The sequence below is a fragment of the Alexandromys fortis genome, unplaced genomic scaffold (genome assembly GCF_014885135.2).
Source record: "Alexandromys fortis isolate MF-2015 unplaced genomic scaffold, M_Fortis_MF-2015_v1.1 scaffold_439, whole genome shotgun sequence".
NCBI lineage: Eukaryota > Metazoa > Chordata > Mammalia > Rodentia > Cricetidae > Alexandromys > Alexandromys fortis.
Window position 1 is genome coordinate 195,869 of NW_026068323.1, and position 16,119 is coordinate 211,987.

Sequence of the window (16,119 nt, forward strand, 5' to 3'; positions counted from 1 at the left end):
TCCACCATGTTGGGTTCTAGGCACCAAACTCAGATGGTCAGACTTGGCAGTAAGAGCCTTGACTCTCTGATCTATCTCACCAGCCCATGTTGAATAATTTATCATGGAGTTATTATGAGGATTTCATAACACAGTAAATTTAAACTAGTTAGCAAGGAATGACATAGGTTTCATTGGGTTTTGGCTAACTAAATGTTGCTAGCTATCATAATATAAAACTATTGTTATTATAGATATACATATTTTAACAGTAAACTAATTTTTGAAGTTTCATAATATTTGTATTTCAGGTCTTAAACATTTTAAAACAATGGAATAAATATTGGCTAGAAATTACAATTTAATCATCTCACCAAATCTGCCCAATTGTATTATTTATTGTATTTGCATTCTTTAAAGCAATAACTGCCTGAGGAAAGTAATCAACTCTTGCAATCATGTCAGAGGAAGATTCAGAAACACATGTGTTCTGTGCATGGTTGCTTAATTTAGAGTGGGAGTTTGTTCAGTCATAAGTCCCTTCTATTGATGTTTCAGGTTTAAACAATCTATTATTGTTGAGACTAAAGATCCATGGAGCTTGAGGATTAGATGAATGGGAAAACATCAGGAAGTTTTGGCAAAAGAGGCTTATGAACTTTAAATCATTTGGCCATTCATTTAATCCATTACTTTCTTAACTAAAATTTGTGCCACTAGATACTTCAAAAGGGTACAAATGATTAATACCATCATTTAGGGTTTGCCCTTATATCAATATGGTACAAAATCATTTCCATAAAAACAAAACATTCCATGTATATCCTGATTTATCCTTTACTCTTCTTTGGTAACTAAATGAAATGTTACTCTTATAAGAAACAAGAATACACAAAATTCAAATGTTTCCATGGGACAGGAAGGTAACATAATTCACTCAGCTGGACATTGTAGTCTACAGTAAACTTTAAGCATTCACTTACCATAGTACAGGGCTGTTTAGTCTTACCTAACTCTGAGAATATGAACTCGAGAACATCAAATTTTCTGTTTTTTCCAATAAACTAGAAACTCGGATTTATTTAAATGTTTCTGACTCTCAATTATAGCCACTGCTAAAAGTTGCTATCACAATATATAAATTTGATTTCTGTGCTGTAATATGATCTGTATATTGTTTGTTTTATATACTATGCAGAAAACTTATCCTTGTATTTTATTTAATATGTTTTATATATGAAAAATTAGTACAGTACCTAACACATAGTATGGTTTAGTAAACAGCATGTAAATATCTGATAAGTAAATCTATAAAAGACTAAATATTCAGTACAATCCAGATATCTTAACTATTTATACAAAATCATATCCTATTTGAATGCCTTGCAAGCTTGTCTCTGTCTGTCTCTTCTGGAATGAGGCTCTTCCAGAAGTCATTGCTGTATCTTTTTTCAAGCGTTGTTACAAGTGAATTAATATGATGAATAATTGTTATCATGTTTTTTTAAACAAAGTAATAGCAGAAGGAAAAAATCCTTCATTTAAACTTCCTTTTCCTCTGTATATGGGTACTAGATACTGAAATACCTAACAAGCTTTCACATCGGTCAACTTATCAACCTAACTGTTTGGATGACAAAGGAATTCTGTCAGTGGCTGGTGGGTAGTAAATTCCCATTGCTTCTTGTCATTATTATCAAGCAGGGAATGACAGTAAACAGAGAAGTGGTTACCTCCATATTAAGGCCTGAAGTGCTAATGAATGTTAACAGCTTACAGAGTGCCCTGTGGTGTTGTCTATTTATAACATATCAGCCTATTCATCTTGAACCAGAAGTGCATTTAGAACAGTACATTTAAAATGAGTAAGAATAGAGAAGAAAAAGAAGATAATAAATCAGTGACAAAAAGTACACCGTTTTCATTAGGAAAAAAAAGACATTTTAAATATGGCTAAAACAATCTGAAAACTAAGGTACAAAAGGACACATTACTAACAACAAATATGTCAAGGTTTCAAATATACCCATGAATATATTCCTAACATACGTGACTATCTATGAAAACTGAATTAGATACAAGGCAGGAGATTCAGATCTTTCCTTATCCAAGGGATTTTGGCTTTAAAGAGTCCACTGGGATAATTTATAGGACATTTTCAAAGAATGGCCAGACAACAAATAGATTTGTTTTATTTCCATTTATACGTATTAGTTTGCTAATCTGAAAGAAAACTCAGTGGTTAGGGTATAAAGCCTGGAGCCAGCACATCAGGAGGATATGGGAGATTACCTAGAAGAAACTGTAACAAATGTTGATCTCAGCAAGATCTGATAATGATGCATCCTCCAACATAATTATGTAAATGTATATTCCAACCTGTGTTATATGTTGCTACTGTGTATAGAATAAGGAGGTAAACAAGATATGGCTTTAGCCATCAGGGAATTTTGGACACATTTGGAGCAATAAATATTATAAAAGTGACTCAAAAATAATACTGAATAAACAAGGTATTACAGTAAGATAAAATATATAGTGAGAAAAATAAAATTTATATGTATTTTAAGGATGAATTAAATTAAACAAATTAGTTTTAAGGACTAAAGAAAAATGGCTCAGTGGTTAGAATGCTAGTTGTTCTTAAAGAAGATGTGAGTTGGGTTACCTACATCCATGTCAGAAAACTTTGAACCTCCTGTAATTCCAGTTCCAAGAAGTTTTATGCCCTCTTCTGGCCTCCAAGGCTAACTACACAGAAGTGACACACAGGTACATACATACTCAGACATACACAAAAGTTAAAAAATGTTTCCTTGAAAAGGAAAAACAGTTAGTTTCCAAAAGTATGAAATAAAAAGGTCACTCTAAAGATGTAAAGTTTTGATTATCCTGAGCTGGAAAAATACGTTTTAATGACTTGCCGTATTTCACAACGACCACATTAGTAATAAATGTGTGTGGTGGAAAGTCTCTGAGAATGACTATTTGAAATTGTCTACATGAGGTTAACTAAAATGGGAAGGCTTATCTTAATTCTGGGTATTACCATTTTATGGACTGGGTTCCTGAACTGAGTAAAAGGGGAAAAAAAGTGACCAAAATCATTCACGTCTCTCTATGCTTTGTGAATGTGTGTGCAGTGTGGCCAGCTGTCTCAATCTCTTGCCGCCAAGACTTTCCCTATCAAAACAGACTGAACCCAGTAACTCTGAGAAAAAATAATAATTTTTGAAGTTGCATTTGCTAAATATTTTTCCCAATAGCCTATAAAATACACATTTCAAAATTGCCAAAAGATTTTAAATAGTTTCACCATGAAAAATAATAAATGATACTTAATAAGGAAGTAGGTAAGTGATCTTCAGATTTTCGCCACTTGTTCCCTCACCCAAATACAATCCTCCAGTCTCTCCCTTAGCTCTGTAGCAGACCACATGCTACAGCCTCCCCCAATTTTGCTTATGAACATAGATACAAAAATTTTCAATAAAATACTTGCTAACAAAATCCAAGAACACATCAAATTCCTGTATGGGAATATAAGAAGGAAAAGAAACGCATGCCAAAGACACAGAAAATATTTGGAATAAAAATTATAGAAGAAAATTTCTCCAATCTAAAGAAGAAGTTGCCTATGAAGGTACAAGAAACATACAGATACCAAATAGACTAGAAAAGAAAAGAAATTCTCCACATAACATGACAACAAAACACTAAATGTACCAAAAAAGAAAAATAAAGAATATTAGAGGTGGCAAGAAAAGAAGACAGAAGGGCCTGTACAGATATTCTACAAACTCTATGAACTATTATACCCAGCAAAACTTTAAACCAAAATAGATGGAGAAATAAAAACATTCCATGATAAAACTAAATGTAAGCAGCATCTATGTGCTTACATCTACAGAAGGCTCTAGAAATAAAACTTCAACATTCTTAAGATAACGACACCCAAGAAAGCACAAGGAATAAATAATATCAGAACAGCAAATCAAAAGAAGGGAGAAATCCACATCACAACAACAAAATAATGGGAATCAACAAATATTTATCATTGATATCTCAACACTGGTGATCTCAATTCACCAATGAAAAGACAGATTAACAGATTTAATTTGAAAGCAAGATCCACCTTATCCTGTTTCCAAGAAGAAACACATATTAACATTAAGGATGAACATAAACTTGTGGTAATGGGATGGAAAAAGATACTCCAAGCACACAGATCTAAGAAGCAAGAAGGCATATCCATTTTAATATTGGACAAAATAGAGTTCAAACCAAAATTACTCAGGAGACATACGAAAGGAAAACTACATACTCATGAAGGGAAAGACCCACCAAGAGGAAAGAGACATTCTTAACATCTATGCACCAAACACAAGGGCACCAAGTTCATAAAAGGAAGACTACTATACGCTTAAATCACAAATCAACCTTCACACAGTGATAGTAGGAATCTTCAATACCACACTCTCATGAATAGATGAATTAACCACAATTACGAGATTGTCATCCAGACAAAAACAAAAGAGATAATCGCTGGAGCCAATTGATATCATAAAACAAATGAATCAAACTGCTATCTACAGAACATTTCAGGCAAACTATGTATGTGTATATACATATAATATATGTATATTCATTATATATTATACATACATTATAAATATTCTTCTCAGCAACTCATCAAACTTTCTCTAAAATTGACCATGTCCTTGAAGACAAAGCAAGTCTCAACCAACAGAAAATCTAAATAACTCATCATATCAGACCACAGATTAAAGCTGAACATTAACAAAAACAGAAACAACAGAAAGCTTAAAAAACTCATGAAAACTGAACAACTCTCTACTGAATGGCTACTGGGTCAAGCCAGAAAGAAATAAATTAAAGACTTGCAAGAATTCAATGAAAATTAAGGCACAACATACCCAAATTTACAGGAAATGACGAAAACAGTGCTAAAAGGAAAGTACATAGCACTAAGTGCCTACATGAAAAAAAAAATTGAACAGATCTAATCGTTGCAACTTTAAAAACATACCTGAACTCTGAAAAACAAAAAGAAGAAATAACATCCAAAAGGAGGATATGGTAAAAAGTAATTAAACTCGGAGCTAAAATTGATTACATATAAGCAACAAGACACAATATAAAGAATCAATGAGATAGGACTTGGTTCTTTGAGAAAATTAGTAAGATTCAAAGAAATCATTGACAAATTATTTAAAAACAGAGAGAGAAGATTTAATTAACAAAATTTGAGGCCAAATGGAGGATATAATAACAGACTTTGAGGAATGCCAGAGAATCATTAAGAATGTACTTTAAAAACCTGTATTTCACCAAATACAAAAAGTTAAAATAAATGAATAATTTTATCAATGTATATCACCTACCAAAATAAAATGAAAATCAGATAAGCAATTTAAACATACCTATAACTCATACTAACATAGGAGAATTTCAATGAATTATTAACACCAATACTCCACAAGTTATTCCAGAAAGTAGAAACACAAAGAATTTCACCAATCCTTTTTATGAGACCACAGTCAGTCTGAAATTTAAACCACATTAACACCCCGAAAACAAAGAATGACAGATCAGTTTCTCTTATGAACACTGATGCAAAAATTCTCAATAAAATACTTGCAAACCAAATCTAAGAATTCACCAAAAAGATCATCTAATATTATCAAGTAGGCTTTATCCAGCGATGCAGGGAAGATTTAACATATGTAAATCAGTAAATTAATCTACCACATAAATAGAATGAAAGACTAAAACTACATATCACCATCCATGTCTTCAAGTTTTACTAAAGAGTACTGACATTTAAAAAAAAAACACATGGCATTGTCATATAAATAGATACATCAATCAATGGAATTTCTTTGAAGAGCCAGACATAAATCCACACACCTTCGGACACATGATTTTATTTATAAAGAAACCAGAAATATACACTGGGAAAAAAATAAAGCATCTTCAACAAATAGTGATGGTCAATCTGGATGTGTGCATGAAGGAAAATGCACAAAGATCCATATCTATTACCCTGCACAAAATTCAAGCCCAAGAGGATCAAATAAGTCAAAATAAAATCAGATACACTGAGTCTGATAGAAGACAAATTGGGGAAGAGCCTTGAACACATTGGCATAGGAGATGATTTTTCTGAACAGAACATCACATCAATAACACATGCACTAAAACCAACAATTAATAAATGGAACCTCATGAAAATAAAAAGGTTCTATAAGACAAATGACACTTCAATTGGACAAAGTAACAGGCTAAAGAATGAGAAAAGAGCTTTCCTCTTGTGGCCATCGCTGGATCACAGCCGCCATAATGAAGTTCAATCCGTTTGTGACTTCTGACCGGAGCAAGAACAGGAAACAGCATTTCAATACACCTTCTTGCATTCGGAGGAAGATCAAATCTTCCCTTCTTTCCAAAGAGCTGAGACAGAAGTACAATGTTCGATTGATGCCCATTCGAAAGGATGACAAAGTTCAGGTTGTCCAGGGACACTACAAAGGCCAGCAGATTGGCAAAGTGGTCCAAGTGTACAGGAAGAAATATGTCATCTATACTGAACGGGTGCAGCGAGAAAAGGCTAATGGCACAACTGTCCATGTGGGCATCTACCCCAACAAGGTGGTGATCACCAGGCTAAAGCTGGACAAAGACCGAAAGAAGATCCTGGAAAGGAAAGCCAAGTCTCGACAAGTAGGAAAGGAGAAGGGCAAATACAAGGAAGAAACAATTGAGAAGATGCAGGAGTAAAGGCGTCTCATACAGTTTTCATTAAAACTGCTTGAGGGAAAAAAAAAGAATAAGAAAAGATTTTTATCAACTCTACCGCCAATAGAGGACTAATCTCCAAGATATATAAAGAATTCATGAGCTGGGCAGTGGTGGCACAAGCATTTAATCTCAGCATTTGGGAGACAGAAGCAGGCATATATCTGTGAGTTCGATTCCAACTTGGTCTACAGAGGGAGTGCTAAGACAGCAAGGACAGTTTCTCAGAGAAAACCTGTCTCAAAAAGTCAAAAACAAACAAACGAAAAAAAAAATTATGATACTATATTTCAAAAAAAGATTCAATAAAAAATGGGGTACAGACCAAAACAGATCATTCTCAATAGAGGAATCTCAAATGGCTGAGAAACACTTGAGGAAATGTTCAACATCCTTATCCGTAATGGAAATGCCAATCAAAATTACTCTGAGATTCCATCTTATACCTGTGAGAATGGTTAAGATCAGTAACACAAGTGACATCTCATAATGGTGAGGATATAGACTAAGGAGAACACTCATCTGTTTCTGTTGGGAGTTCAAACTTGTACAGCAACAATGTAAATCAATATGGGATTCCTCAGAAAACTGGGAATTGATCTACCTCAAGCTGCAGTTATAACACTCTTAGATATATACTTAGTAGACTCTTCATCCTGCAACAAGGACACTTGCTCAACCGTATTCATAGCAGATTTATTCATAAGAATCAGAACATAGATACAACCTAGATGCCCCCAGCCAAATAATGAATAAAGAAAATGTGAGGGGCTGGAGAAATGGCTCAGTGGTTAAGAGCATTGCCTGCTCTTCCAAAGGTCATGAGTTCAATTCCCGGCAACCACATGGTGGCTCACAACCATCTGTAACAAGGTCTGCTGCCCTCCTTCTGGTTTGCAGACAGACAGAATATTGTATACATAATAGATAAATAAATAAATAAATAAATAAATAAATAAATAAATAAATAATTTTTTTAAAAGGGAGAGGAGTGAGGGGAGGGGGAGAAGGGTGGGAGGGGGGAGGGAAATGGGAGGCTGGGAGGAGGCGGAAACTTGTTTTATCTTTTTCTCAATAAAAAAATTTAAAAAAAGAAAGAAAATGTGGTACATTTAAACAATGGAATATTATACAGCTGTTAAAAATGACATCATGTAATTTGCAGGCAAATGCACGGATGTAGAAAAAAATCACCCTGAATGAAGTAACCCACACCCAGAAAGACAAGTATGATAAGCATTCACTTATAAATGGTATTATCTGCTAAGTAAATGAAAATCAAGGTACAATCCAAAGACCCAGAGAGGTTAGGTACAGAGGAGGGGTCCAGGGGAGAGGCATGGATCTCTCTGAGAGAGGGAAATAGAATAGATTTTGCAGGCGAACTGGGGCAGATGGGGTCTGGAGTGGGAGTGACCAGGTGAGAAGGATGAAATGAGAGAGTGAGTGCCGGGAGCCATCTGGAATAAGGGGGGGAGGCATTTGTGGGGCAGTGTGGAAACCTAATGTAGTGACATTTTCCTGGAATCTATAAGGGTGACCCTATTGAGGATTCTTAGAAATCTAAGATAAAGGATCTCAACTGGCTGTCCCCTGTAGCTAGGTAAGGCTTACATAGTGGGGCTGGGTTGCATTCAGTTGAGTTATTGGCCTAGCGTGTCCCATGGAGATCTTCCAAACAACCCAGGTTGGTGCTACTATAGAGGATTGTTCTCAACAAACTAACAGCATGGGCCCCATCACCAAGGACAACATCCACAGAGCTCACTGAATATAGAGAGGTTGAGCTGGTGACTGCATGAAGCCTACACTACTCCATTCTAGTCTCTTCGGTGCAGGAGGTACTCTGTAGGCTACCAAAAGAGAAACATGGCCATCAAACCAGCCACAATACCTTTAACCAACAATCTGTCCTGTCAGAAAAAATGTGCTGGGGAAATTGTGGTGCAGATCTTGTGCAAGTGACCTACCAATGTCTGATTTAACTTAAGGCCCATGCCAGGAGCGGGAGCACAGACAGGCCCAACATTGCTTGGATAGCCAGTACCTGGAAGGAGGGACGCTATGGTCAGGATGTATTGGATAAGAATCTATTTTCAATTAAAAAATAAAACAACGAACCGTAATGTTAGGACTGCCTTGGATGTCACCCACAAGAAAATAAAGTTAGCCCCATTGAGAAAAATTACTCTCATGGAAAGGTTTTAAATAAGTGAAAGGAAATTTAATACTGTTGATTCCTAGTGGCACAGTATCATCAAATACTTGTACCACATTGTTACCTTATTTAAATGTCTCCTTATTATTAATTTTTTAAATTATAAATAAAATACACTATATTATGAATAAGAATATATAAAATTCTATTTTTAATAAAAGAAAAATTTAGAAGGAAAATGATAATTATTGAGATGAGATAGATGTTAAATTATTTCAATAAATTATTCTACCAGAGAGGCAACATACTCACAAAGAGAGACTGAGACAGAGTGAAAGATTGTGATGCCACAGTATTCTCAGAAACAAGATTATTATTCGTCAACTAAAAATACTGTTAAATGTAAATAGAAAATAAAAATTAGTGATGTAAGATCAGAATACAATCTCTATACTATGATTTTCTATGTACTTGGAAACTTAACTAGTTTACCTAGCTTCCAACACAGAGAAGGAAATCAATATAAAAGATTAGTAACGGTGGCCTCAACATAAGATCCTATTATCTGAAAAAAAAATGGATAGAAATGCAAGATAGCACTTTTCTGATTTGTATGAGAAATGATCTCCACAGTCTCAGGTCTGTGAATACTGGACATGGTAGCACATGTATGCAATCCTATCATTAAGGAGACAGAGGCAGGAAGATTGGGGGTTCAAAGCCAGCCTCTACTACATAGCATGATCAAGTAACTCTGGCTTATGTCAGATTACATCTCAAAAGGAAAAAAATGAAGAGATTATACGGTTTTTGAATAAAAATATACTTTGATCATGAAACATTAATACAAAATGCTAATATCAGAAATACATTTTTAGCAGATATGAATGAATGTCTACATTGGTCATATACCTGCTCCAAGAAGGTTTGATGTACAAGTAAGTAAAATTTCCCTTCAAACAAAGCAGTAAGAAAAATGTTTTTACAATATTTCTGAAAGGATACCCCAGGAACACAACATTCTTAATAGGCAACACAACAGTTTTGAGGATTTTTTTTGATGTTTTTTTTTTTGTTGTTGAGAAAAAAATTCCTGCCTCCTCCCAGCCTCCCATTTCCCTCCCCCTCCTCCCGCCCCTCTCCCCCTCCCCCCACTTCTCTCCCCATCCCTCTCCAGTCTGAAGAACAGTTAGGGTTCCCTGCCCTATGGAAAGTCCAGGGTCCTCTCCCCTCCATCCGGGTCTAGGAAGGTGAGCATCCAAACTGGCTAGGCTCCCACAAAGCCAGAACATGAAGTAGGAACAAAACCCAATGCCATTGTCCTTGGCTTCTCATCAGCCCTCATTGTCCGTCATGTTCAGAGAGTCCGGTTTTATCCCATGCTTTTTTGACACAGAGTTTCTCTGTAGCTTTAGAGCCTCTCCGGGAACTAACGCTTGTTGACCAGGTTGGCCTGTAACTCAAAGAGATCCACCTGCCTCTGCCTCCCGAGTGCTGGGATAAAAGGTGTGTGCCACCACTGCCTGGCTGCAACACAGTAGTTTTGATATTTTCTTTTTGAATATTTCCCCAATGTCATAAATTAAATCATAGTCCTTATTTGAAGTTCCTTATTAATATGACCTTCAAAAATAATCCACTTTAAAAAGGCATATTTTATGTGTTTAGATGTTTTGTCTATATGTATATCTGAGCACCACATGAGTGTCTTGTGCCCACAGAGGCTAGAACAGTAGATAGAATACCCTGGAGCTAGACCTGCCATTTGAGTCCTGGGAATCAAATCTTGGTCTTCTGGAAGAAGAGCCAGTGTTCCTAGCCACGCCAATACTCTACTTTTGAATACCGCCTTTATTATATTGTGACATTTTCCTCTAGAAGAGTTAGAATCAGATTTCAATAAGGATGCTGTCTATGAAAGACTACCCATGGTCCAGTAGATGTTCTTACACCATGTTACAGCAGATGTCTCTGCAACTAAGCACTGGCAGCACTAAGTAAATTTAAGGGCAAGTGGGAGCGAGGGAAAGAGAGAGAACAAGAATGTGTGTCATGAGTGACTATCCCCTATGCCAAGCAAATGCCATCTTAGGACACTCGGTTGTGTCCTTTAGGAAAAGATCAAGTTGGGCTTGTTAACAGCTTACTGGTTTACCTCCTCCCCCAAGTATCTAACTGCTCCCTACCAACTGATTCTTACCAAATGACAACACTACCCATACCCTGGTGGAGAGGCTAGAGTATAGGTTTGCAGATGCACAAGAGAAAACTAAAGGATGGGGCTCTATCTATGTGGCTAGGGGGAAGCGCTCATCCCTGATGGCTATGACATTCTAGGTGCAGGCATTTGGGGAAGGCAAGCCCCCACACACATAAATAACCCTTCATCTATGCTTTTAAAAAAGACCAATAAATTTAGTGGTTTCCCAGAGTAAACTTTGGTTGACTCTTGCCTCATTTTGTTATTGATCTTAAGAGAAGGGGAAGATATTGCTTATGTATCCCTCTGAGTTCTAGCCAAACTCAGATTCTCTTATGTATCTCTCATGGATCTAGCCAAAGCATGAAATTGGGAATGCACAACTGTAGAAGAGGGAGAGAGAGAGTAGGGAATGGACTTAATCAAAACACATTTGCACATAAAAGGCATATATAAGTTTCAAAACTAAGGGATTTCTGAAGAAACTTACAAGCTCAAAATTGTACCTAATTTTCTAAAACTGAAGAAAATTGATGCCAAAGTAAAATGTGGGGAATTTGGAAGAAGAATAAGTATTGCAAAGCTTTATTTCCTATTTATATTTGAATGTTTTTAAGGGAGAAAGAAGGTTTATCTTGGCTCACAGGTCAAGGTTACAGTTCATCATGATGGAAGCCACAGGGAAAAGAGGGAAAAGAGCTTGGAGTAGCCAGTCACATTGCATTCATATCAAGAAGCAGAGCAATGAGTGCTCAAGCAGGGCTACATTTTAAAGCCTCCACAATACTCAACTCTAAAAGTACACTATGTAAGTTTAAGTATTTGATTGTCTTAAGAGAGTAAGGTGCAGTGGGGTGAAATGCAAACAAATTAAAAAAAAAGAAGTACCATATGTAACAGATCGTAAAATGTTTCTAATTCTGAAAGTAAAGGGAGTATGTTGGAAGGCAGTCAAAAGTTCCTAGAAATACTATCAAATAAATGAAAGATATGTTCATAAATAGAAGCAACCTTAACTAAATTAGCTTCTGAGATACATAGAAAGCAAGAGAATATAAAGGAAACATGAAGACAAATTTTATAACTATGGCAACAATGGAAGAAAAGCCTGGCCAAAGTGACATTTAGAGAACACCTGATCCTAACTCATCTCTAACAGGATGGCCTTGCTAGCAACTAGCCCATGAAAAGCAATTACTTCTTATAAGATCAGCAAGTACCTTCCCAACACTGCAAAATACAACATAGAAACACAAGAATTATGAAACAGCAAGGCAATATGGCTCTTCAGATGGTTCATAATTCTTCAATAACTGAGTCAAGAGATATGGAAATGGATGAAATGACATAAAATGATTTAAAACTATTACATTAAATAATTTAGGATATGAATAAATATATGAATGAAGGAAAGATGTCAATTTTTTAGAAAAAATATTTAACCAAGAAAGTCTGAAAAATAAACTAAAAATAATTGCAAATACAAAGCATTATAAGTCAAATAATATATATATATATATATAAACACTACCAATAGAATAAACCGCATAGAAGAATCAGGAATTGGTGATAGAGTTGATAAATTTTTGCATTCAGAAAGCAATAAAAAAAGTAATCATGACCATCGTGTTGTGTTCATAATGATGGTCTTAGTCACTGTTCTATTGCTGTGAAGAGATAACATGGCCAAAGAAACTCTTATAAAAGAAAGCATTAAATTGGGGCTTCTTTATAGCTTCCGAGGTTTAGTCTGTTATCATCATTGCAGGAAGCATGGCAGCATGCCAGTAGATATGGTACTAAAGAAGGACCTGAGAGTTCTATTTCTAGATCTGCAGGCAATTGGATCACTGGCTCTGGCTGAGCTTTGGGAACCTCAAAGCCCACCCCCACTGACACACTTCCTCCAACAAAGTCACACCTAATTCTCAAATAGTGCCACTCTCTGATAACCAAGGATTCAAATACATAAGCCTATGGGATTAATTGTTATTCAAAGCACTACGTTTTACTCCCTGACCCCATAGACCTGTAGCAACATTATCATGCAAAAATTCATTCAGTCTGACTTCAAAAGTCCCCACAGTATGTCACCATCTCAACACTATTTAAAGGCCCAAAGTTCAAAGTCTCTTCTGAGACTCAAAGCAATCTCTTAACTGTATCTGCTTGTAAAAATCAAAATAAAAAAGCAGATCACATACTCCAACAAGGCCACTTGACTTAATCCTTTCAAATAATGCTGCTCCCTATGAGGAGATGGGGGCCATTTTCATTCTAACCACCACAATGGCTTGAATACAATTAAAAGACTGTAAATATAAATTGGAAATGAAGATACAGACTAAAGCATAAGATCTATTCAACAAAATTATTTGTAGAAACTTTGGCAAATATAGACAATGAAATGAAAATACAAGTGTAATAGGTATTTAAAAATGTAAATAACAAAGCCATAAAAATAGACCATCAATGCAATATTATACATAAAACACCAAAAAAAACATAGAAAAAAGCAATATTTCTAAAAGGTGACAGATGTTAGAATTGCATAGTACAAAAAGAAATCTTAAAAAATTAAAACCCATCTACTAGCAGAAATGCTAAAGGACAGGATATCATAGGTTTATATATTTTAAGACTTGAAAAAAATAACCCACAAAGCTGAAATAGTATATACTCTAAAATTATTCTTCAAATATCTTTCAAAATCAAAGTAGTAAGTAATTCCAGAATGATACAATCCAAGACCACTATGCTAAGTTGTCTTAGGGTTTCTAATATTGTGATAAAACACCATGACCAAAAGCAAGTTGAGGAGGAAAATATTTATTAGTCTTATACTTCTACATCATAGTACATTGCTAAGCTAAAGGAAGTCAGGAAGGAAACTCAAACAAGACAGGAATCTTGAGGCAGGAGCTGACACAGGGTCATGGAGGGGTGCTGCTCCTCATGGCTTGCTCAGCTTGCTTTTTTTTTTATAGAACCCAGGACCTAATGTCCAGAAGTGGACCCTTCTGGATGGATCCTCCTACAGTAATCACTAATAAAATGCCCTACAGGCTTACCCACAGTTCAATCTTGTCAAGGCATTTTTTTCAATTGAGCTTTCCTCTTCTCCAATGACTCTAGCTTGTGTCAAGTTGACATAAACTAGCCAGCCTACTATTGTTGCACAGGATACATAAAAAAGCCGCAAAAACAGTAAGATTGGCATATTCAAGTAAAAGAGTGTAGGAAATGAAAAATCTTACTACTATCATGGATAACCAAAGGAGGCTTAGGAAAGAGCCAACCATTAGCTTTATAAACTAGCAAACTTGCAAGAGAAAAGGAATATGTTTTATACATTTTAACAGCATGTTAACAGGCATAGCTTTAAATATACAACTAATAGATACAGCCTGCAATATTGAGTCCTTTAAGTATATGCCTCCTCACACATACATATATGGCTTCTCATGCACACACACATGAAAGCTCTCCCCAAGTGCCATGTTAATCACTTTCAGGTATGTATCTTCCTCTCAAGGTTTCAGTTGGGGGAATATAAGACTCTTCTAAAACAATATGAACTACTGCTATTCCTCTTGGTTGCCTTTTAGAACTCAAAGGCAAGACCCTATTTCTAAAGACATCAGACATTTTAGACACCCGAAGTGGAGGAAGTGAAGTGTAGTTTCTGGAAGCCTCCTCCCTGAGGACTGGCTCCCATTATATCTGAAGGTGTTATACAAGCTACTACAGGAGAGGAATAAACTATACTCCTACCAATTTGTAAAGCCTAAAACTAAAACAATGACTGATGCAGTAAAATATCCCAATGATACAATAGTGCCATTTTCACCAAACTGGACTGAAGGCCTATTCAACAGGAGTGAATTCATGACTGATACTGTAAACTTATTTAACTACCCATGGATGGAGAAATTATAGACATTGGAGGAAAACATACTACTGTGATTTCCTTAAACAGATTTAATGTCTTACTGTATTCAAAGAACTTGCCCTTATACTCTGAGATAAATGTAACTCTCACTCCTCATCAGATAAGTGAATTTATATGATAATTACAGTTAGAAATATTTATAGCTATCCAAAATGCAGTTACTTACAGATATTCATAACTGGTCAGAATGCAGAGAATGAGTTTCCATGTAGTGTCAAAGACCAATTAACCCATCTATAATGCAGCCCCCAAACTCAAGTTTGAAATTATGGAAAAGGGAGAAGAAAGATTGTAAGAGACAGGACCAGGATGCTTGTTGCTAGATAATATTCCCCAGCTACTACAAGGAAGCTGTACCAGTGAAATTGCAACAATATGGTTGCCTAAGCAAGACTCGCATAATAATCACACTAGATGACATGGCAATGGAGCTGGGAAGAACTCCAAAATTCCTAGATGAATAACTTCAGAGAGTCAATGGTCACTGAGAGAGTGGAAATCAGTTTCTTCCAGGTCTCTTGCCCAATCACAAGTGGTCAGTCATGGACACATGTATATTCAAGCAAAGCTAAANACACATGTATATATATATATACATAATGATAATAAAGAAGAAAAGGTCATGAATTTAGGATGAACAGAGGACACTGGATGAGTTAGAGTGAGGAAAAGGAGGAGCAGGAATGATGGAGATGTCAAATATGTCAAGTATGAATTTCTTAAAATACACAAATACATTTAAAAGATGCAATAAATTAAAAAGACAAAAATCAAGCTGCTCTTTTCCAGGATCTAACCTGATGGAAAAATAGACTAACAGACTAAAAGTGAAAGGTTGACAATGACACTCTAAATACATGCCATTCAAATCAAGCAAGCATAGCTATATTGGTAGGAGACAAAGTGTGTATCACTTCAAATTGTTTAGAAACAATGAATTTCTCTACATAATCGAAAAGAGAAAACTCATCAAGAGGAGAAAACAATTTTGAACATATATTCAGTAAATTT

The 16,119-nt window shown here is 35.6% G+C and overlaps 1 protein-coding gene across 1 annotated transcript; it reads left to right on the forward strand.

Annotated features, from left to right (window-relative positions):
• The first annotated feature begins 6,342 nt into the window (after window positions 1-6,342).
• Window positions 6,343-6,780, forward strand: LOC126495173 (60S ribosomal protein L26-like). Its single transcript, XM_050132756.1, has one exon. The coding sequence runs from the start codon at window positions 6,343-6,345 to the stop codon at window positions 6,778-6,780; it is 438 nt and encodes a 145-aa protein (XP_049988713.1).
• The last annotated feature ends 9,339 nt before the right edge of the window (window positions 6,781-16,119 follow it).